At 40.8% G+C, this 23315-nt stretch overlaps 1 protein-coding gene across 2 annotated transcripts in view; it reads right to left on the bottom strand.

Moving 5' to 3' along the window:
• PXDN (peroxidasin) overlaps positions 1-23315 on the bottom strand; it is a 565162-nt gene that overhangs the window by 108789 nt on the left and 433058 nt on the right. For both annotated transcript variants that reach the window (XM_085610787.1, XM_085610786.1), the window contains one exon: positions 20107-21610. In XM_085610787.1, the coding sequence (XP_085466913.1) occupies positions 20107-21610 (1504 nt within the window). The remainder of the gene's footprint in view (positions 1-20106; positions 21611-23315) is intronic.

The following is a 23315-nucleotide window of genomic DNA, read 5'->3' as shown; positions in this document are numbered from 1 at the left end:
GTTTGAATAAAACCGGTCTGGCCACTTTAAGAACACTCCATCTTGCTTTGTTTAGTTATTGATTTTAAATATTTTGAACCTTTTATTTCCGAGGCTGCACTTTGTAATAGAAAAATGTCAAAACGGCATTTCCAGCAAAAGTGGTTTTCTTTGTTGCATCTATTTCACAGGGGAACAAATGAACGACAGGAAGAAAGAGGGTGAGAACCATTTCTTGAGTCACGGTTTTCGGTAAGTGAAGAGGAGCTAGACAGACAGAGAGGGAATAAGAGTAAGAAAGAGGTGGCGCAGCTGCATTGTCAGTGCAGAAGCAGACACCTTCCTTGTCTCGTCTGGGCAGGAAGCGAGAGACCTTCACAATGGCCTACAATCAGCCCGCAGTCGTGTTTCATTAAGACAAGACATGCATCAAGTCCAAAAGCACGACGTGTAAAGCACACGTCGTGCTTTTGAACTTGCTGCATTTCTTCTCTTAATAGAGCGCGGCTGGGGGCTGATTGTGGTCCATTGTGAAAATATTTGTTAATTGCAGCGCATAACCGTGTTGCAATTAACAAATATTTTCACAAAGGCCCACAAAGAGCCCTCAGCCGCGCTCCATTAATAAAGAAATGCGGCAAGTGCAGGAGCCCCCGCGGGCATAGGCTTCCCGCAATCAGCAAATTACCATTTTTCGTGCCGCTCGCGATTTACAACCGTGCGGCGCGAATGCTCACCCAGGATGTGCACGCTTCACACCGGACACTGCGTGCTTGGCGGCACAGAGGTGCACGCGCGAGTGCGCAGCTGTCAGGGAACACTGTTTGTGATACAGGATTCAAGTCCTGTAAATCTGTAAAGAAGGAATCTATTGTTCTAGTTAAATTGCACTCTTTATTGCACACCGGATGGTGTTGAATTTCAAATGCATGATGCGGATGTTGGGTTACATCCTGTGAGACTGGTAGAGGATTTACCTCCTGATTTGAGAGAGAGTGTGCAAAAAGAAGTATGGGATTTTTCTGGGAAAGACTTTGGACAAATCAAAGGTATAGAACCAGTCCAAATCACAATTAAACCAAGTGCAGTGTTCCCAAGAACACCTCCGTATGATCTAACGCTAGAGAAAGTGGCTGGAATAATGCCAGTGATTGAAAATATTTCAAAACAGGGGATTTTGAAGGAAATCATCGGAAGTCCTTGAAATCTGTGGCACCAAATCCAGCAACAATATGGTTTCAGATTCCCTGCACTGCAGAATGGTTTACCGTTGTGGATCTTTGTCAGGCTTCTTCTCTATTCCGTTGCATGAGGACAGCCAATTTCTGTTCTTATTTGTGTTTAGAGATACAGTTTTCACATGGTGTCGAGTTTCAGAAGAGTATACAGAAAGTCCATCAATCTTAAATAAAATATTGAAAAAGAATCATGAGACTCTGCAAATGCCAAGCAATTCAGTTCTTGTGCAGTACAGCAATGACTTACTTGTGGTATCAAATATGCAAGAAGCCTGTAAACACTTCTAAATCATCTAGCTGAGAATGGACACAAGGTGCCACGAGCAAATTGCAATACTGTCAAAAAGAAGCCCTGTATTTGGGACATATAATTGAGAAAGGAATGAGAAAGGTGTCATAGGAAAGAATAGAGAAACTTCTTAAGATGAGTCCACCCAAAACTCAGGGAGAGGTCAGAATGTTCCTGGAAATGGTTGGCTTCTCTAGACGGTGGATACTGAACCTATCCCTAGTGGCTATGTCTTTACTGAGGCGGACGCATGTGACAACGGTTGCTTGAAAGCTTTCTTAGAGATGAGAGTCTCTGTTGTACCCTGCAACCAGGAATGCCTAAGCACAGAAAGATGATCACATTGTTTTGCAGTGAGAGGGAAGGCTGCACTCACTCAGTTGTTACTCAGATGCATGGAGACATACTAACACCTGTGGCATATTTTTTCAACAACACTTTACCCGCTTGCTCCAGGACTGCCTTGTTGCCTTAAAGCAATTGAGGCAGTTGGTGTCAGTATTGAGAGATGTGAGAGTGTAGTGATGGAGCATCCTCTTACAGTAATTGTCCCTCACTCAGTTGAGATTTTGCTCACCTGTAAAAAACACAGTATTTGACAAACAGCAGACTCACAAAGAATGAACAACATATACTTACAACAGAGAACGTTGGACAACAGAGCTCATGGCTGCCTGATTCTGTCTCTTTGCCCAGCAGGGAGACCAATATATTACCTACACTACGTGCATGAGATATCTCGGCGAACTGAAGACAGGTTACGTTCCCACCTTCTCTGGGGCATCTTTTGACACCTCTAGACAGTACATTATCGCAATAAGAAATCGACTCTCATCAGGCCCAGCTGTTCCTATAATTTCCGACCACAGAATGGCGGCGATCCAAGCGGCCTTGATCGGCTCTGCAATCTAACACCGGATACGCAAACCAAGCAGATAATATCCACCATGAGTCTCCCAGTGGATCTCAAGGTACCTGAAAATGCCTCCCAGACTTTGAACTTAACTTGACAGCCTTCGTAACCAACTTGATGTTGCCTGACCCTAAAATTGTGTGCTCCCAAGCGGCAGACCGTCCCTGATATCGACCTTCAAAATCAGCTCACGGACTAGGATTCACAACATCTATCCGAGGAAAGCTGGTTTCCTGCATACGACAGCCCGACCTACCCGGCATTACTATTTACTGTTGTCAGGACTGTGAATCAGTTTTTAACAGCTCGCCCAAGAACTCCTAATCTCTCCATCCACAAAATGGCGGCAGACCTGTTTGACCACTGAAATGCCTAGTCCCTGATTCGCCAAATACCCGCCAAACCAAGCCAAGTCAAATACCGGGCCATTCTAGCGACGCCTCACTGCTGCCATGTTAATCAATTTTAGCATGGTTCAGCCTTTCAGTTGTCCCAGCTTGCAACACTTGCCTGTCTACATGCCAGACCCTAAAATGGCACATACACGAGTCTCCAATTAACAAGACAAGACAATCAGCTACAAAAAAGCCACAAGACTCGCCCAGCGGATCATGGTAGGGAGCTCACAAGGTACTCTTTAACGCCCAGATAGTAACTTCCTGCGTATCGAGAGTCAGCAAAGAGGTCGCCTCATTATATAACCTATGTGCCTGACCTCAAAATGGAGAATCCACGTACAACGAGCCTCTAAAACCCTGAAAACTACTGCTCTTCAAGTACTCATAGCTCAAAGTCAGCAGCTAATGGTCTCTTTGTGTGGCTATTTACAAGGGTGCAGGAGTTTTGTTCAGTCACAGCACTCATCATTCAGTGCCACATTCAATGTCGTAGCACTCAACATAAAAATCAGTAAACAATAAGCTCTACCACCCTAACTGCAAAAGTTCTACTCACAGCTATATAGTCCCATTCAATCAATCCTCTATTGCTCAAGAGTATAAGCACCGAAAATATTCAACAGAACCTTCAGGTTCCAAAACATCCACCCAAGAACTACACTGCACTGTGAATTACGCTGTGTACTGCAGGTCTCTGCAAACACTCTTACTAGCTGCACAATCATCATCCAAACCAACCAAATCAGACAAGTCCAATTTAAATCTTTACTAATCTAAATCTCTACCACCTGCCACTCTGTACTTTTCAACATGGCAGAAAAAGAATTTAAATCACACTACAAATGTTCAAAAGCTGAACCATCTCCATCAGATTCTCCCATCAAAGCCAAGGCTGACGTGGACAGCGCAATGGAAATGATACTCAAGAAGTTAGCAGAGGTACACGACTTGGCAAAATCAACCAAACAAAATACGGCGCTCTGCAGTTAGAAATGACAGCTATTCGTGCTGACATCAACAAAATCAACTCCGCAGCAGAATTAAGAATAAGTGATGTGGAAGACTCTACTACACGCTCCAATAAAGACATAAAATCCCTACTAACCACTACAAATCGTATGAAAAGACACATTGTCGAAGTTGAAGATCGCAACAGAAGGGGTAATACTCAAATTTTTGGGGTGCCGGAAGGGTCGGAGGATTCCGCCAGCTCCTGCATATCCTTCCTAGAGAATTGGATACCACAAATAACCGGCATATAATTAAATAAAGATCTGGAATTAGAACGTACCCATAGAATCCAGACATTCAACTCACCGACAAGGAATATGACTCGACCGATAATCTGTAAACCCCAGAGATTTCAACATGCTGAAGCTATCCTAACCTTTGCGCGCAAAAATCGCCAGATTACGTGAAATGAGCATAAAATCATATTCAGTATTCACACAAGACTATTCAAAATCAACCTGCGAAAATAGGAAAGGCTTTCTCGCATTCAGAGACAGACTACGAGAACTTAATATCCAATTCTCCTTTGCAGGTCCTGCGAAATTTAAAATCACAGCAAATGGGAAACTACACATCTTAACTGATCCACCTAGTTTGTCAAGCTGCCTGGACAACCTGAACTCACAGGACATGGAGCACGCTAACTCCTTTTCTAACAAAAGGAAATCATGATATCCTTTACTCTTTTATGCATCTCAGGCCCCCCAGATTTCTAGACCATTAGTCAAAGTTAGTTAATGCTAGTTAATCTCCTTTACTCATACAGAGCTCATGAAGGATATTGATCATACTAGTCAATGCTACTTAATGTTGGTTAGTTCTATCAATTATTTCCTGTTATTACATGCTATATGTTAGTGCATATTATTATCTGTTAACTAACAATTCCTCTAAAACACCCTATAACTCTCAATATAAAATAGAGGCCCCAAAAGATATAACAGTCTGTATCCTCGGGACTCTAGTGAACACATAGATACCCCAACGAGGTCACAAACACCACTATCCCACTACATATCACTCACTAACCTACATAAGTCCATATTCTCATACTGTAATACTCGCATACTCCCATAACTTCATATTTACATTTATACTGTATGGATCGTACTTCAATAGCATCTACATTCCCCTTACCTCAAAATCAACAGGTAACACTAAGATACCACAAATCTTTCCACAGATATATTATTCTTATGTACTAGTAGCCTGCCCCAACAATTAGCCATATTATACTCCGGGCTGGCGGAATGACGCTCCTGCCGTCGCACCTCCAATGTTCTATGCCTTCAAGGATAGGGAAGGGTGGGTGGGTGAGGGGAGGGGGGTGTCTTGTTGTTTTTGTTATTATTACTATTATTGTTTTTGATGCCATTCTCTTTACTACTGATTCTTGCTCTGCACAGTAACCAACCACTATACCTATGATTGCACACGTATAGGTCTGTGCTTTCTACAGAGCTTCTTCCCCTCCAGAGCTACTGCACCAAATACCTATTTACAAGCATGGCAAAGACAACCTATAATGTTACTAATACCTATCTACCAAGTAACAGTGGGAGATCACAACAAGGCACTCACACATCTATTTATGAAGATTCTCTCACCTATACTGTATAGTAAAACTTGCTGTAGCCAGTAATTATTTCCTTCTGTCACCAATACACGCATATATTCTGACACACAGCTTTACAGACAATCTTAATGTCCTTTCTTTAAATGTGAAAGGTTTAAACCACCCGATCCAGCGACTACCTAGCAAAATCAAAAGGGGACATCATACTCCTCCAGGTAACTATTTAACAAAGATGCCGAGCATCTAAAAAATAATTGGATCGCACATGTGTCCTGCTCCCCAGCAAATCACAAGAAAAAGGTGTAATTAACCTAATAGCAAGAAAGTCTAACTTCACTCTTTAATATCCTTCAATTGATGAGGAGAGCAGGCTCTTGATCACAAGCCTACGTAGAGGAGAAGACTCCTTTCATTTTGTAAATATATATGGCCCAAGCATAGATGACTCATCTTTCTGGGAAGCATATCTAATAAGATCGGTCACTTACTCCAGGATGACCTGATCATAGTGGGCGGTGACTTTAAGCTCCCCCAGACCCCATTCTAGATAGTCAATCTGCAAATACCATCCGATGAAATCTCACAGCATAGTTCAGAAAATATGCTCAAAATATAATCTTAAAGACACCTGGCGCCTACTACACCAGGGACTACACTTTTTACTCAGCGCCACACAACTCATATACAAGGATAGATTACAAACTAATATCGGACACTTACACCCATCTAATTGACCAAACTAACATATCCCCAAAACGTTTCTCTGACCACTCATGCATCAACACCATATAAGCAGGCAGTCATAAAAAAACATTGTTAAAAAGATGGCGCTTCAATAACGAAGTTCTGCTAGACCCTAGTGATAGGATCAAAATTGAAGACTCAATCACGAGTTACCTCAGAGGGAATGATCGCCAGGACACTAATATAAATACACCATGGGATACAAATCAACAAGAGATACAACACAACACAATTCTGTTAGCGTTTGAACAAGAAATAAAACAATTGGAGCTATAACACACCAATTCCCTAGAGAACAACAAACTCTCTCAGCTCACACAGAAGAAATATTATTCTAACAAAATCTTTAGTGAAAGAGCAGGAATGTGGATAAATAAATTCAAAGGCCTCAATTTATGCGGAGCTAGTAAAGCTGGAAAGTTGCTTGCCTCATACCTTAAACAAACAAAACCAACACAGAATTACATCAATCAAAGATGCCAAAAATCTGAACCACACCAACCTAGAGAAAATACTAGACACCTTTAGGAACTTTTATGAATCCTTGTATCGGAACGAGCAAACTTTCAATCTACAAAAATGAAAGGATTACCTAAAGCACGTTAAAGTCCCACAACTATCTGAAATGGACAGATTGTCCCTCAGTAAGCCGATAACTGCCTCTGAAGTGTCCAAAGCCATTAAAACACTAAAAGAACAAAGCCCCAATCATATTGCTAACTCTAACGGCGTTACTAATTCAATGGCTGAAGCTAACATTATTGTGAGACCCAAAGAAGGGAAAGATCCGTCGCAACGAAAACAATTACAGACCGATATCTCTGATAAACGTATCTGTAAAATCTATGCAAAAATACTGGCCACAAGACTTAATTAACACCTCCCTTGTCACATCCTCAAAAATGCAAACAAATGTAACTTATCATCTGTCACAATATTATTAGATGCAGAGAAAGCCGTTGACAGAGTATCTTGGTCTTATTTTAAAAACTGCATGGAATCTTTGATCTTGGCGAATCGTTCATAAAAATTGTCATGGCTTTATAAGAAAAACCCTCCACACACATCGTGATTAATGGCTCCCTGTCCCAACCACTCAACCTTCAAAAAGGCAAGGTTGCCCACTCTCTCCTTCATTATTTCTCCTAGCTCTAGAACCCCTCCTACAGGACATAAAACAGAACCCCGAAATTATCAGAATTGGCTTTAATGACAGATTTGTTGAATCAGCCGCTTATGCGGATGATATTCTGATTGGCAAAACCCGGGGCCCTCCATTCAAGTTCTTATGTACTCAATAGATTCTACTCTGAACATTCAGGATATAAATTAAACAGAGATAAATCAGAAGTGAAACCCTTAAACATCCATTGCACAAAAGAGGTACTGGGTACTTCTGGACTAACGTGGCAATCTACTTACATAAAATATCTGGGAATTGAGTTCGGGGCAGACGTAGTAGACACCATTAACCATAACTAACACATTACTCTTGACAAAATAAAGAAACTATTTGACAAGTGGTCCCCTAAATTTATCATCTGGTGGGGCAGGATCGAGACAATAAAAATTATGATCACCCGAATAGTCAACTACCTCATCAGTATGCTCCCTCTCTTACTATCAGAGGACTTTCATCATAAGCTAGATAAACAGAAATCCAAATTCATCTGTCAAGACGAAAAAGCCAGGATAGCCCTCAAAAAACCTAGATTACATAACTCACTTGGGGGAGTTAACCTGGCCAACTTTAAAGATTATCAATCGGTTTTTATGGCAAAATGGGGCTCCTATTGGCTCTACCCCCCAATAACTCTACTCCTGTCTGGCTGGAGGTATAAAAAGCTATTCTAAATAATTTATACTCACTAACTCTACTAACCTCCAACACAAACAAGCTCGATAGATCAAAATATATACTTAGGAACACAAAAACAGCTCTCTTAAAAATGGACAAGAAACTTCCCTCAAGCATAAGGGACACAAACCTTGCATCACTTTGGAACAAACCGAACATTAAATATAAGGGCAAATTCATATATCACCAATCATGTATAGATAAGGGCATTTTCTTCTCACAGCAATTAGGCTCCTCAGCGTACTCCATAACTTTCTCCGAACTTCAATCTACATACCAAATTGATAAAATTGAATTATACAAATTCCTTAAAATCTGGGCTGACATCACGAGAAAACCTCTCTTTCCCAAATCTTATACTGAAAATTGACACCTCAGGTCACCAAGTCTCCCACATTTATAAACTCCTACGTCCTAAATCCTCGCATTTAAACAAAAACATAACATCCTTCTGGGAACAGCACTCATCAAATGCTTTGTCAGAGTCTGACTGGTCTCATATCTGTAAATCGGTTACCTCTCAAAAAATCTCACCAGTACTGTCACAAACTAAACTATGGCTCATTCACAAATCATACTGGACCCCGTCACGCTTACATGCTCAAAAAAGTCTAGAAGGCCCCACTTGCTGGAACTGCAAGGAAGTGATACCAGACCCAGCTCATCCGAATCTTCACTTCCAAATCCCTATCCCTCTTCTTGGACAAAGTATTCTTATTCTTATCAACCATATTCAATTGCCACCTGAAAAAAGAACCTGCATCCCTGATCGCAGGATTTCTCAGCACCGACTTAGACAGCCCAACATATAGGGTTCTAGTATACCTACTACTTACATCAGCAACAAAAATAGTTCTAAACAATTGGAAAGATACACACAAGGCCTTGTTCAAATGCTGGATTAACTGGATTACTCATATTAGAGGCGCAGACAATACCTCTCCCCAACACTCACCATCTAAGCCTATCTGGGACAGGTTGGACAACTACTTCGCCACAAATAAACCACCTTAATTATCCTCACATTGAATCCTCTACCTCATACAGAGTATCTTAGCGTTCATCCCAAGCGATATATTAGCACAAGACTCTATAGTGCTCTCCCTTTCATTCTCATAATCTACAACTTTACACAACTTTCGACCAATCAGACCCATCCATACTTAGCCTAAATCTTTACACTGTGACTACATTCTCAGACCACATAATGACTCAAAATCTGTAACCTTGACAGGTGTGCACAGTTTATACCTAAAACAATATACTGGCTCTCTCTTCCCCCTCTCCCATCTCTTCTCATCCTACTTAGCTATATCTTTGCCAATTACTCTTCAATTGAGCAAGTCTGCCATGCCATTTCTACCCTTTAGACTGCATGAGACTGGTCTTTTTCTATCACTTTATGTATTTCTATTATTTTATGTATTACGTACTTTATGTATGTTATGTATTATTCGCTTCAAGAAAATTTCAATAAAAAGCTTTAATTTAAAAAAGCATTGTCAGATGCTAAATCCAACTAATTTATTACCATTGCCTACAAATGAAATTTATGGGAATGAAATTGAACATGACAGTCTAGATGTTAAGGTTTTATGCACCAAACCAAGCTGAGACATTAGACATGGACCTCTTGATGAGCCAAACTATGTCATATTTGTGGATGGCTCATGTTTAAGAGATAATTAAGGACCTTGTAGAGCAGCTTACGCAGTTGCCACAATCAAAGAAGTGGAAGAAGCCACCTGGGTTTGAGATGCTACTTCTGCACAGGTGGTGGAATTGATTGCCCTTGCAAGAGCTAGCTGTTTTTCAGCTCAATTGAGTGACTATATTTACAGATAGTCAATATGGCTTTTGGTGTGGTTCATGGCTTTGGACAGTTATGGCCACAAAGGGGATATAAGGCACCATCGGGATACCCAATAATGAACAGGGAGTGTGAAATGAGACTTCTAGAAGCTTTGTAGCTGGCCCAAGAAATTGCAGTAGTTGAATGTGCAACTCACAGTAGTGTCAATGGTTATGTCACTGCTAGAAACCGCTATGCTGATGAAGTGGCACGATATTGTGCACTTGTGGCCTGCACATTAAATGGAGAATGAGCAAATGAATCTGAAGACACTAACTTTTCAATGTTGATGTCAGTAGCTGATAATTGGGAAGAAATCCAAAGATTAGAGGAAGAAATTTCAGAGGCGGAACAGCAAGGATGGATCAGAGCAGGATGTGTAAAAAAGGCTAATGTCATTTGAGTGTTGGCAGATGGAAGACCAGTGTTGCCAGATAGCTTGTTTTCCATGACACAATGTTTCCATGGTCCTGCACACATTGGAAGGGATGCAATAATTAGGTTGTTTAGGCAAAATTGGTTTAATCCTGAATCAGAGTACTAGAAGAAGAATTTTGTCATAGATGTAAAACATGTTAGTAATAAATGCGAGAAGGAGAACACCAGTAGTAATGAGTCATGTAGGACGAGCAGTAGGTCCATTTAATAGGATTCACTTGGACTTTATCGAAATGCCTGTTTGTAACAGGCTGAGGTATGTCACAGTGTGCATTTTCTCCCGATGGGTGAAAGCCTACCCAACGTGGAGAAATGACAGTCTCACTGTAACTAAGCATCTCTTAAGAGAACTAATACCAAGGTTTGGATTCCGGGTTTCTCCGGAGTCATACTGAGGGACCCATTTCAATAATGATGGCCTTAAATTGCTGTGTGTGGCTCTTTAGGTGTAAAAGAAAATTCACTGTAGCTATCGTCCCGAGGCTGCGGTGATAGTGGAGCAAGTAAACATAACTTTGTTTCTTGATTTGATATTTCCACACTTCACACTGCACTTTACCTTGGTCTTATGCTGACCTTTGGCTCGCACTGCTGCTCGTGGGGGGAATTGGCTTCAGGACACAGCCATCTTGGCGGTTGACATTCTAGTCTCTCCACTCCTTCCGCTCTCTCGGTGCATAAATCACCGCGCTGACGCGACCGCCTGAGTCGAAGCTGCGTTTTAACACTCGCCAGGTTGGTAACCTTTCCTATTATCTGCTTCATTTAATATGCTCTTAAATATTGTGATTTTAATGAAAATTGCTTCTCGATTTGATATTTGCACACTGCACACTACCTTGGTATTGTGCTGACCTTTGGCTCGCACTGCTGCTCGTGGGGGGATTTGGCTTCAGGACGCCGCCATCTTGGCAGTTGGTATTCTAGTCTCCCCACTCATTCCGCTCTCTCGGTGCATAAATTACCATGCTGACGCGACCGCGCAGCGGACGCGCCGCTGGTGCGCCAAAGGCAAGCCCGTCTGCGCCAAGGGCATGCCCCCCTTGTCTGTTTTTAATAAACTCCCGATCATACTCAAGGGAGCAGCTTTTGGGCTGGGACACTGAAGGGTCGAAGGCCCGTTGCCCAAGGATTATTCTTAACTTAATTAATGAGGCACAGGTCGTGCATTGTCCCAAATGTTCTTTCTCACTGCCTAGCATTATGGCGAACCGCAGTATTTCTTATGATAACCTTCCTTATGTAAAGTCCATTCGAGCCCCTCAGGCACCTATTAAATGTCTTTTGTTAAATGCTAGATCTCTCATTAAACACAGCGTGGAACATGCCCTGTTTATGGAAGATCATAACATTAAACTAGGTTTCATAACGGATTCCTGGTCAGATGAAGCCTCTGTGCCTGACTTGCTGAAAGCAACCCCCCTGGCTTCCTCTGCTATACCCAAGACAGACCCCTGAAGAGAGGCGGTGGGCTGGCAGTCATTTATCATGACTCCCTTAAGCCCTCCTTTACCAAAGCTTCCAATCAAACCTGCAAAGCTCTGCTAATTAGTATCCAAACGTCAAACCATGATACTTTTAACAATGTCATTTTGTACCGTCCTCCTGGCCCCAGGGGTGCATTTCTAGATACGCTAGGATCACTTTTAGAGGAAGGAATGTATAACAAGCATTTTACAGTTATGGGTGATTTTAACTTTCATCTCGAAGATGCTAGCGATCCGGACAACATAAAACTACAGGAAATATTTGGGGGGGCGACATGAAGCAGTTAGTATTCGACTCTACTCATTCCGCAGGTCATACACTTGACGGAATTTGTTCTAATAATCCTAACCTTGTCTATACCCACACCATCTCCCTCACCTGGACTGATCATAATGCTGTTTTATTTGAACTCATACAAACCCCGCATAATAATGACAAACACCCGGCCAGAGCAACTATAATCACTAAGTGTTGGAAAAAATTGGATAACCTTGCCCTATGCAATCTTCTACAAAGCTCAATGCCAGCAACAGTGACCGATGTAAATGAAGCCACAGTTATTTACACAGACTGGGTAGACCAGGACTTTAAAAAATAAGTGCCGGGTAAATGGTCCATTACTGAGCGGACACTACCAACCGCCTGTGGTATTCGGATACCTTAAAAAATCAAAAATTAGAGTGTAAAAAACTGGAAAGACTATGGAGGAGTGAATATAGTCGTGCTGACAGGGAGATAGGCCTGGCCACCAATAAAAAAACTGCTCATTGAAACAAAAAATACCTTTTTCGGGGAACAGATTAGAGGTGCTGGCTCGTCTTCCAAAGAGCTAATCAAAACCATCTCCTTGCTAACCTCCGCCACTAAGCCTCAGATTGAAAGCAACGCAGAACTATGCGAATCCTTGGCTGCCTTCTTTTTGCAAAAGGTCGAAAAAATGTTTTCTTCCTTTACATTTACGCATATAGCAACTTATGAGGCAGTGCTAACAGAGGGCCTAGAGTCCACTGGACCCTCTTACGTATTAGATCATTTTACACCTTTAGATCAGCCTAGAGTCACTAAGCTTCTCTCTGAGATTCGTTCAGGCTCCCCGTTAGACCCGTGCCCAGCCTCATTACTGAAACTGGTCTCAGACATCATTGGGGAAGCCCTCACTCCACTGTTCCGCTCCATTTTAATTCCGGTCATTTTCCAGCTCTGTGGAAAACTGCCTCCATTCTTCCACTGCTCAAAAAACCTAATCTAGACCCTAAGCTCCCGAGCAATTACAGGCCTATCTCCCGTCTCCCTTTTCCGGGTAAGATGTTAGAAAGAGCCATGAATGGTCAACTTAGTCTATTCTTGCAGTCGAATTCTTCTTTAGACACTACGCAGTTTGGATTTCGCGCTGAACACAGCACCAAATTGGCACTAATAAAATCTACAGACGAGATCAGGGAGGCCTTAGATCAAGGTGGCTCTGCCATACTGGTCATGCTGGATCTCTCGGCCACATTTGATACGGTCCATCACAAAGTTTTGATGGACCGTTTATGAGCGGACGGGGTCAGAGATAAGGCTTGGGATCTCCGGAAATTGTTCCTAGCCAACATAACACAAACTGTGGCTCTCCGTAGAGACAGCTCTAAACCCTTTTCTCTCCCATGTGGAGTCCCTCAGGGGTCCTCGCTTAGCCAGACATTGTTTAATATATACGTTACTCCGCTGTCGACCCTGATCAAATCCTTCGGCTTTCAGTTGTCCTCCTATGCTGATGACACGCAAATTGTGCTGTCAATCAAAAAGGGATCAGAGGCTGAAACTGCCTCAACGTGTCACAACTGCATGCAGGCAATTGCTGCCTGGATGGCATCAAACTGCCTTAAACTTAACGCAGATAAAACCAAGGTTATTCTCTTCGGGAACACGACCAATCTCTGGACACCGGATTGGTGGCAGACCATAATGGGAGAACCTCCTGCCCCAGTGGCAAATGCAAAAAACCTTGGAGTGATCATAGACTGAAAATTGTCTTTTAACGTTCAGGTCAGCAGGGTTGTCTCATCCTGTTTTTTTATGCTTAAAACACTTCGTAAAGTCAAAGTTACTGCACTCATTCTGTCGAGGCTGGATTACTGTAATAGTCTTTATATTAACATCCAGAAAAAAAATCTGTCCAGACTCCAGATTGTGCAGAATGCGGCAGCTAGAATGCTCACTGGCAAACCCAGGTTCTCTTCAGTAAGGGCGGGACTCAGATCACTTCATTGGCTACCTGTGGCATCTCTGATTCAGTTTAAAGCCATGTGCATTGTTTTTAAAGCCCTTAATGGCATGGGCCCTGATTTCCTGGGACACTCCATTCAGTGGTATGTGCCGATGAGAGCTTTGCGCTCCCTGCAATCCAGACTCGCCTTCCCACCCGCTTTAAGAAAGCCGGGTGGGGGAAGTTTTCGTCATTGCGCCATCAAGGCATGGAATAATCTTCCTTTTTATCTCAGGAATTCCACAGAACTTCTCCCCTTTAGGAAGGGACTAAAAACCTGGTTATTTGCCTAGACTTCTTACCTAGCCCACTGTTTTCAGCTTTCTTCTCAGTGTTAGGGGTCGTGCTTCCTGTACCCTAGTTATCTGTAAATCGGATGTAAACGTAGAAAACTCCAACTCCCAGAATGCTTTGCTAGAGGGAGTATCTTGTATGCCTTCACATGCTGCACTACAATAGATCACATGACTGTTGCCGGCATATAGGCTGCCGGCTCACAATCACGAGTGCTTGGCCTTGCTTCCTGCTTTAGGACCACGCCCCCTTTGCCTGTTTGGATCCTCCCCGTACCTATTCCTCGTCTTTCCACTGTTTCCCGCGTGTGTGGGAAGCCAAACCAACGGAACATCAATCTTCAAGCCTGAAGTACCGTGAGTTGGGTTGCGTGTGGAAGTTACAACCTTTCGTGCCTATGTTATGCTTCGCGCGCTGGAAGTGCGCCTTTGGGATTACTGCCTGTGTTGCTAGCGCGAGGAATCGCTGTGGTGGTTTCTGCCTGCTCCTGTTTGGTTAGCGCTGGAAACGCGCTCTTGGGATTATTGCTGGTGTCGCTAGCGCGAGGAAGCGCTGTGGTGATTCCTGCCTGCTCCTGTTTGGCTAGCGCTGGTTATCGCGCTAGATCACTTGCCAGTTGTTCCTCCCCCAGCTCAGGGACGCGCTGTTCAAATCACTGGTGCCTCAAAACGTTGGTAGACGTGGTGATTGAAGACTCGAAGCTTTATTTGTACAAACAGTCCTATTTTGTTATCAGAGACACACAGTACTGCACAATCCACGTCAAAGAGAAAGGACTATTGATGAACCAGATATACATATGTGGTTGAACTCTAACCACAGCGCAGTGTAAGACGCTGTATTTCTTCTTCATTAAGTGTGCTTGATTCCTCCAACAACCCTCCCTTCTTATTCAACGTCCTCCCTCTTCCCACTGGTGTTCTATAGAGGCGCAGTTTCCTGTTTTCAGAAGAGTCCTTATGTCCATGTCCCCAGGTCTGATTGTGTGAGTATGCGAAGGCATAGAATGTACAGAAAGTAGTGGGGGAGATCCCGAGGGATTAAGACTTACGGATACCTTGTTGTTTGTGTCTCCTTGTAGGAAACCCTGACCTCCTTGCCTGACATCGTGATAGAAGACCTGGTGGTCCTTTCTGGTCTCTTCGCCCTCTCGGGGGTCTATGTCTTCCTCTAGTGTGTATACACCTATAGGGGACTGGACCCTGTGAGAGCGTAAAGACATTATCTTCGCTCCCGTGGATCTTGGAATCTCTGTCGTCGGACCCAGATCCGGACACTCAGGTAGGTATTTTACAGCGCCAGGACACCTCAGGGTAGCAGAGAGCTCTAGAAATCTTAATAACATAACATAACAACCTTGAAGTCATGATTGGCCAAAGTCTGTGCATCCACGTAATTGAAATGGCCACATGCTTTACCATTGGTTTTGAGGAGTCTTCGAAGCACCTTTGATGGGAAAACAGGATTATCTCCTCATGAAATCCTCATGGGGAGAGCTGTGAGACTGCATGCTGTACCTGTGAATACTCTTGTAAACATCACAGATGGCATGATACTTGATTACAGCAAGGGATTAGCTGATGTGGTGCGTTCTGGTGCAAGCTGTCGCTGCCAGTCCACATCAAGAGCAGTGCCACAACCTCAACCCTAGTGACTGGAGTTTGGTGAAGAAACGTGTGAAAATCCTGCATGGAATCAAGGTGGAAAGGCCACTACCAATTCATCCTAATCACAAAAACTGCTGTCAAAGCTGCTGGGATAACTAGTTGGGTGCATGCACACTCAAGGAGTAAGGTGGCCATAAAAAAGAAGTAGTGTTCTTTGAGGCAAGTACGAGATATCCTGTATCTGCATGTCCCGAAGGACCATAGGGGACTGACGACACGCTGAATCTTCAGTACACCGCTGTAAGTTCCTGAAGTCTCGCAATGTGGTGTGGAACTATACACTGAAAAAAGAAAAAGTGAATTTAAGATAGAGCATCTACTAAAGCACCACAAGAGCAATCAAACAATCCAGATGAAGAAACGAGTCTGAGAAAAAAAAGACGCCCATGGAAATCTGAATGGGCAAATGGTAAGAGGCAACTGAGATCAAGAGTGTCAATTAAACGAAAATCAGAAATCATTGTTGAAGAAACAGAACCTGTATGCAAGACAGAAGAAGATCAATAGACATCAAGGAGATCCAAGAGGGCCTATTCAAATGTATTCTGTACCTGAATGGACTTACTACGTGGAGACTGTGTAAAATGCATTGGCAACAAATCCAAATGGACTGAGATCAGAGTTATTTGAACCTTCATCATATGCCACACTTAGAAACAGCATTGATTAAACAAGATTTCAGAAACAAACGTTGCAATTACAAAACAAGTGAAATAATTGAGAAAACACCTGAAGAATTGTGCTTAAATCAACAAAATAGGAGACTGAAATAAAAGAAACTGACAACAAATGATAAAAATAAATAAAAAGAATCAAGATTCCCTAGAGCCAAGGTTGAGGTAGAAGAGTAGGAATAACACCTTTAGAAGAAGATGAAGTAGGTCTAGGAATGTTTCATGAAGTTTTGTAAATATAAGCTGAAGAAATATCTTAAGAAGTTTTGTATGTTTGGACAAGTAGAAGTCAATGCAGAATATTAATCTGTCAGCTGCTAGTATTCTACTTAGGGTGTGACTGTAGACAAACATGTGTATCCTTACCAAAGTTAAGTGTAGAGTAGTAGTTTTTGTCGCGTAAATAGTTATTATAATAGCTTTTATACTCCTTTTTGTTGGCTTGAATTTTGCAACGGAAATAAGAAAGACTTGGGTCTAAGCCTACACCTACACGACTTTGCACTCAAAAGAGGAGACAAAATTAAAGGCTTCATTAAAGATTATTCAGGAGAAGAGTTTTCAACTAATGTTTATTCTAGATTGGTTTAGGAATATATACAAGCTTTAAATGCTAAGGACTGTTTCTTTTGTGCACATTACCTCCTTAAGTGACAGAAAAGGTGATATACCACCATATTCCATTGTCCTATGGAATTACATGCAGCATTTTGCTTAGTTTATTTTACAGACCGGAACATATTGAATATTATTTTTCCAAAATTGTCACATGATTCTTTCTGAAATTTCCATTCAGAAAATAATTAATCATCATCCACAGGCAAACGAGATGGAAACTGTATGGTATTTCTTTAGATCACCCACAGTCAGACACTGTTAAGGCATACAAAAAGAACGTAACCTGCTTAAGGAGACAATTAGAAAATACATTAATTTTAACATTGCAGGGCAATATTTTCTGAAGCAAAAATAAAGAAGATGATGTTTTAAGAAATGTTTGGAAGAAAGTAGAAGATGAATATAGAAAAAAAATAGTTAATCCAAAACCAGGTTTTGGAAAAGACTTATTGGGATTGGTAACTGTGAACACACCTTTGAGGTTTTGGGAGGAATAGTCCATATATTAACAGGGGAAGAGACAGTTATTCCTGGAGTTTAATTTGTGTGTGGACACAATGCTTATTTCCAGCTGCCATCTGATTGGGAAGGTGTACACTAGTTAGCTTTACTATTTCCTAAGATGTATCATGTAAATAGTATAGATGCTTTAAAAATAACACCACTACAGACACTCACGCAGTACAAATGATGGGACACAATTAATGGGAGATTTTTTTAGAGCAATAATACCACCTGTAGGAGAAGTCTTAAATGCTGACAAAATTAGAAAACTGTCATGAGTAGTAAGTACCAGTTAAAACAGAATCAGTGGCTATTAGCGCAATGGTTTTGCAAGATCAATTAGCTTTAGCTATCTTGTTAGCATAGAAAGGAAGAGTCTACAAGCTGCTGAAAGTGCAACACTGTTGCTCATACATTCTAGACAAGAGTAGAAAGGTAGAAGAATTTGCAAAGAACATTTCTGATTTGAAACCTGAATTAGAACCCTTAGAAACTTCTAGTGTATTAGGGAGCTTAGGCAAAGGAGCAACAACTATTGGTAAATGGTTTACGACAGTAGGAGGAGGACTTTTTAGAGTCATATTAAGGCATATACTAGTAATTGGCGTTTTGTTATTGATAGATTTATATGCATATTATAGAGGGTTTAGACACTATTTAGCGAAAAAGAATAGAGAAAGGAAAAGAAAAATCAGAAAAGATATAGAAATGGAGGCGAGAAAGATTAGAGAGAATAAAAAGTTGAAGAAAGAATTAAAACTCTCAAAAATAAAAAAGAATGACAACTGGAAATGAGTGGACTCTAAAAGATTAATTAATGGAAAAATTGTGATAGTTCATCAACCATCAGAGTGGGGAAGTTGTGGCAGCAAAATATATCTGCTATTGAAAACACGTATAATAATAATGTGCACAAGTTTAAGTTTAAAATAATACAAGCTAAAATGAAAAAATGTGATGTAGGTAGCCATACTTAAGTATTGTAGGCCGGCACGTAAATCAAGTGCTGGACCAAGTTAGCCTAAATGTTTTTGAAATGTTAACTGGAAAAAAAAATACTGCATTAACACATAAAGGCCTGCTTTTCACATTAATTAGTTTATTTGTGTAAGATGTTTTTCTTCTCTTTGCTACAGATGTTGCAACTTAAGAAGCCTATAATTAGCTAGTGAATAGTCAATTGATAGTGAGGTTCTCATGGGAGAAGATGATAAAGGCAGAAGAATGATCTTTTGAAAGAAGTCTGGCTCACAAGAAAACAACAATGTAACCTTTCCTAGGACTAATGTCTGAAAGTTTATTATGTGCTGGTGAGATCATGGGGAGTGCGCCCATTCCCAAGTGTCTGCTGATATTCTATTGGTGGATGAAGAAGACAAAAAAAAATATTGTTGCACATACAATTTGTGTAGGCAAGGCTGATCTTACGAATTCCTTCCCTGACTCTCTGACTGGAGGCTCACTTTTTGAGTTTCTGCTGCCTTTCTACATGCGAGGCTGCTTTCTTAGATTATTCCTTGAATTGTCTGCTGTCATTTTGAGCTACTAATACTTTCCAGATATAATGCAAAGGTTCTAAGCTTACGCATTGATCTTTCTCTAAACAGAACTTTTATGGGTTTCTAAACTAACACCTTTTCTTCTCATAATCCATATACCATTTAGACTAGGGTGTTTCCTTTATAAAACATGCTTGCTTTATTATTACTATTTTGACTGTAATCTTAACACACATTCTATTTTATTTGACAATCAAATATCAATTGATGGATTATATTATTTTTTGTTAAAACCCAAAGATTAATGTCTAATAATTAAATAGATGAATTGTAAAAGATTTTAAAATAAATTCTTTTTACTCACAATAGCTCTCTTCATTGATTTGAAAATAAATTTTAAACAATGTATTGTTTATGTAGATGATTACTCTTCATTTTTCTTTGTCGACCATCAAAGGTCCATACAACTAGCGGCGGGTTATTAAATGAATATACCTGAAGATTGAAATACAGAAAAACCCACTCCATCACAGTCCAGAAGCCGAACAATGCAGTACCACCAAAGGGTGATACATGTGAGCACAGCTAGAAATATTTCACTACAAACTGCTAAATGAGATCGAAATTTGCAATAGGTTGCCTCTTTCAGTATCAAAAGAAAAATAACCAGACTTCCCATTTAACAAATAAAATGGCCAAAGATGCACAAACACAGTAATGAGCATAAACATCTGATAACATGCAAATAGAATCGCATGAATAAGTTGACTTTACAGTTATACAGTTCACTCTAATATTCTAAAAAAATAGAAAAATACCTTTTAAGTTTTTCTCTGATTTCTGGATTTCTAATTTCATTACTCAAATCTTCTATTGTCTGTGCCGATGAAAGGTTACAGTACACTCTAAAATCATGATATGGAGGAATTCCATGATCTCGAGCCCTTTGAATATTTATTGCTGCCAGATCCAAAGCAACAGTGTGTGACATAGAAAATAGCCTTTCTGTCAATTCTGTATTGAGCACCTGTGATGGTATACGCATCTTTGCTGCAACACCAATTAATCCCCTGAGAAGTGGGTCAATGCCACCTTCATTTACAATCCGAAATGGAGAAAAGAAAGCCTTATGAAGGGGTAAATGGCCTTGAGGAATTGCTTCAAAATTGTCATCCAGCCGGTATAGTATAGGATTGATAAGAGTGTGTCCAAATCTAAATGCTGCAGTTGCAAACATATTTAATATTCCAGAATTGACACCAGGATCATATCCTTTGTATTCTCCCAGCATCTTCATGCCAATGTCTCCCAAGATCTTTGGCAGCCAATGGCTGTATGTTATGTGCTGCATTTGTGCACCAACTATTTTGCGTGCTTCGTGATAGATTACGTCACCATCCCAATGTGGATTAAGTCTCAATAACTCAGTAGCAATTCTGTTATGTTCTCTGAACCACAGTGTGTGCAAAGAAGTCAGACCCAATTGCTCATTAGCACGATGATCCCCAGCTAAGAAGCAAGGAATGGGACTTTCATTTTCATCTCTCATACATTCTGTTGGTGGACCTGTAGCAAATGGGAGGAGTGGTTTTCCTGACCTCTGCACTATACCTTGTCTCAGAAGGCCCTTGTGACTGGCAGAGTCTCTGATCTCTTGTGCTGTATGATCTGAGCTTCCATAAACATTCGATGCATCAATGTACGATGTTAACTGGTTAATCTGTTCTCGTGGATAAACTGAATTCATCAAAAGAGATGTCATGCCACTTCCACAAACAGGGCTAGATCGCACGAAAAACATGCAACGTGCATTATTTCTAATGCGATGATCATTTGGAGGTACCACAACTGGAAAACATGGAGGATCATTGGTGCAGACCGAGCTACAATGCTGGCCATCTGAAAATCGCGCCTCACTTAATGCTACAACTGTAGAATCAAGATCATGATCAAGGAATTGGCCCCACTGCATCAGCATGTGTGTAAATTGCTCATCAGGGGTAATTGTTTCTGTTCCTATCATAGTTGTTGAAACTAAGCGTGGTAGAGGCAAAGGATATCCATTATAATGGCGGTCAGGGCTTATGCCTCTTGGCAAGTTGAATCCGTTTTCATAAACGGATTTTAACAAACGTTCAAAGGCTGTCATGGAGGCACCCCACATTGGATGCTGTAAGTTGTTGCAGGTTCCATCATGAGTCCTGTACTTCTGATGAAAGCACATGTCAGAACAGTTATTGATACGTCTATGCGCTGTACAACCTGAGAGGTTAGCAATAAGATTCAAGTATTGTGGAGACACCAGATCGTTGTAATGATAACCTGAAACAAAATGATGAAAAAATGTTAAAATGCATATTTGAAGTTATAATTAGCACATAATATTTAACAAAAACAGTATCTATACTGTGAAGAGAAAATATGGCTAATTATAGTTGTATAAGGCAATGTGTAGCTGAGCTGAAACAAAGCTAAATGCATCTTATGCCCCCAAGGCTACACACACACACATGTACAGAGGTGAGTATGGTATGTGTAGATAAGAAGCTGCAAAGCTTATAAGAAGGTGCAATGCCTTACACTATTAAATCCACTCACTCACATGTTTATATATTGTGCCAAAAATTAGGTACTATTCATTATATATTACAAACAAGCAACATCTTTAATTCCCTTTGTGCACAACAAATTAAAACAGGAAATGGATTTGCCCTTATGAGAAACCCCAAAGGAAAACGCATGAACGTGAGTTCACTATATATGGATGGACTTTTCAGGCTAGGGTGTTGCTGCTACACACAGTAACACTAAAAATACAGATAAACGTTCTTCATTTACTAAAGCGGTGATGACCATAATCCAAAAGCATATGCTGATTAAGAATTTGTTAACATCAATTACACAGCTATATGTCTTGTTCAAAAAAAGGCAGGGTGAAAATTGCCTCAGTGAGATTTCTCCCACATTTTAATACACTTCCATAAACATTGCAGGAACACCTAGCACAGTCACAATTTACCAGGCATACTCACAAGAGTAATATTAACGCATGTGGAAGTTTCTTATCTAGATATTTCTGTACAGGGAACCTAACGCAAAAAGTACAAAACACACTTTCTCTCGTTCCAAAAACTAGCAGAAAAAGCCCTTGTGATCATTTGTCTGGACTTCTTTACCTTTCTATATCAGAATAAACCACAGAAACTTAGCATTTATCCTCAAAAACATCAGAACATGGCTTTCACTCTGGTATCTTAAAAGACAACCTTCTTAACCAATCACACTACCAATGAAGCATTTTTAAATCGTCATGATTTCCCTATCATACCATAGTGAAGGCGTGTTCCCTACTCTATACAGGAAGATCATGAACTAATGGTCACACAACAGCTGAACCTATTTCCATTCACATCAATTGCATTCATTTGCCTCATTCTCAGTGCACCAACATACCACCTCACGTCAAAGAGGAGATAAATAGTCTCAACTTCTAGCAATGCTTTTTGGCACTCTTTTTGTAAAGTATAAAAAAGGTGCCAACATTCCCATAAGCCCATAACAAAGTGTAAAACAGGCTACTTTAAATATCACAACTGTGCCAGATCTAATCTTGATAAAAGGGTGCTTATATTTGCTTAATTAGCGATATCAATTCTCAGTTTCACATATTTAAAATGTCTTAAACTAAACTACCATATTAACTCAATACACTGGCTAAGTGAATTATTCGGCAACATTTTAAAAGGATTTGCCTTTCCAAATCATGCGGTCTAGAGTGCGTCAACTAGGCTAGGACTCAGTGTGTTAGGACATTAAATAGAAGGCCTTTTGTGAAGAGATTAAAGATGAGTAATTCACCATACAACACAGAAACGCTATCGATGTACCCAACTAGATGTCATGGGTATATTTGGGTCTGGCTTTTTGCCAGCCTCATGTTTTCCCAAAAAATCATACAAAAACACATACATATGTTGAGACTCCGAATCAACACTCTCACTACTGGTCTGTTGAGATGTCACTCAAA

Source organism: Triturus cristatus, chromosome 6 (assembly GCF_964204655.1).
Source record: "Triturus cristatus chromosome 6, aTriCri1.1, whole genome shotgun sequence".
NCBI lineage: Eukaryota > Metazoa > Chordata > Amphibia > Caudata > Salamandridae > Triturus > Triturus cristatus.
Note: the sequence above shows the minus strand (reverse complement) of the source record. Positions and strands in the feature narration are given on the sequence as shown.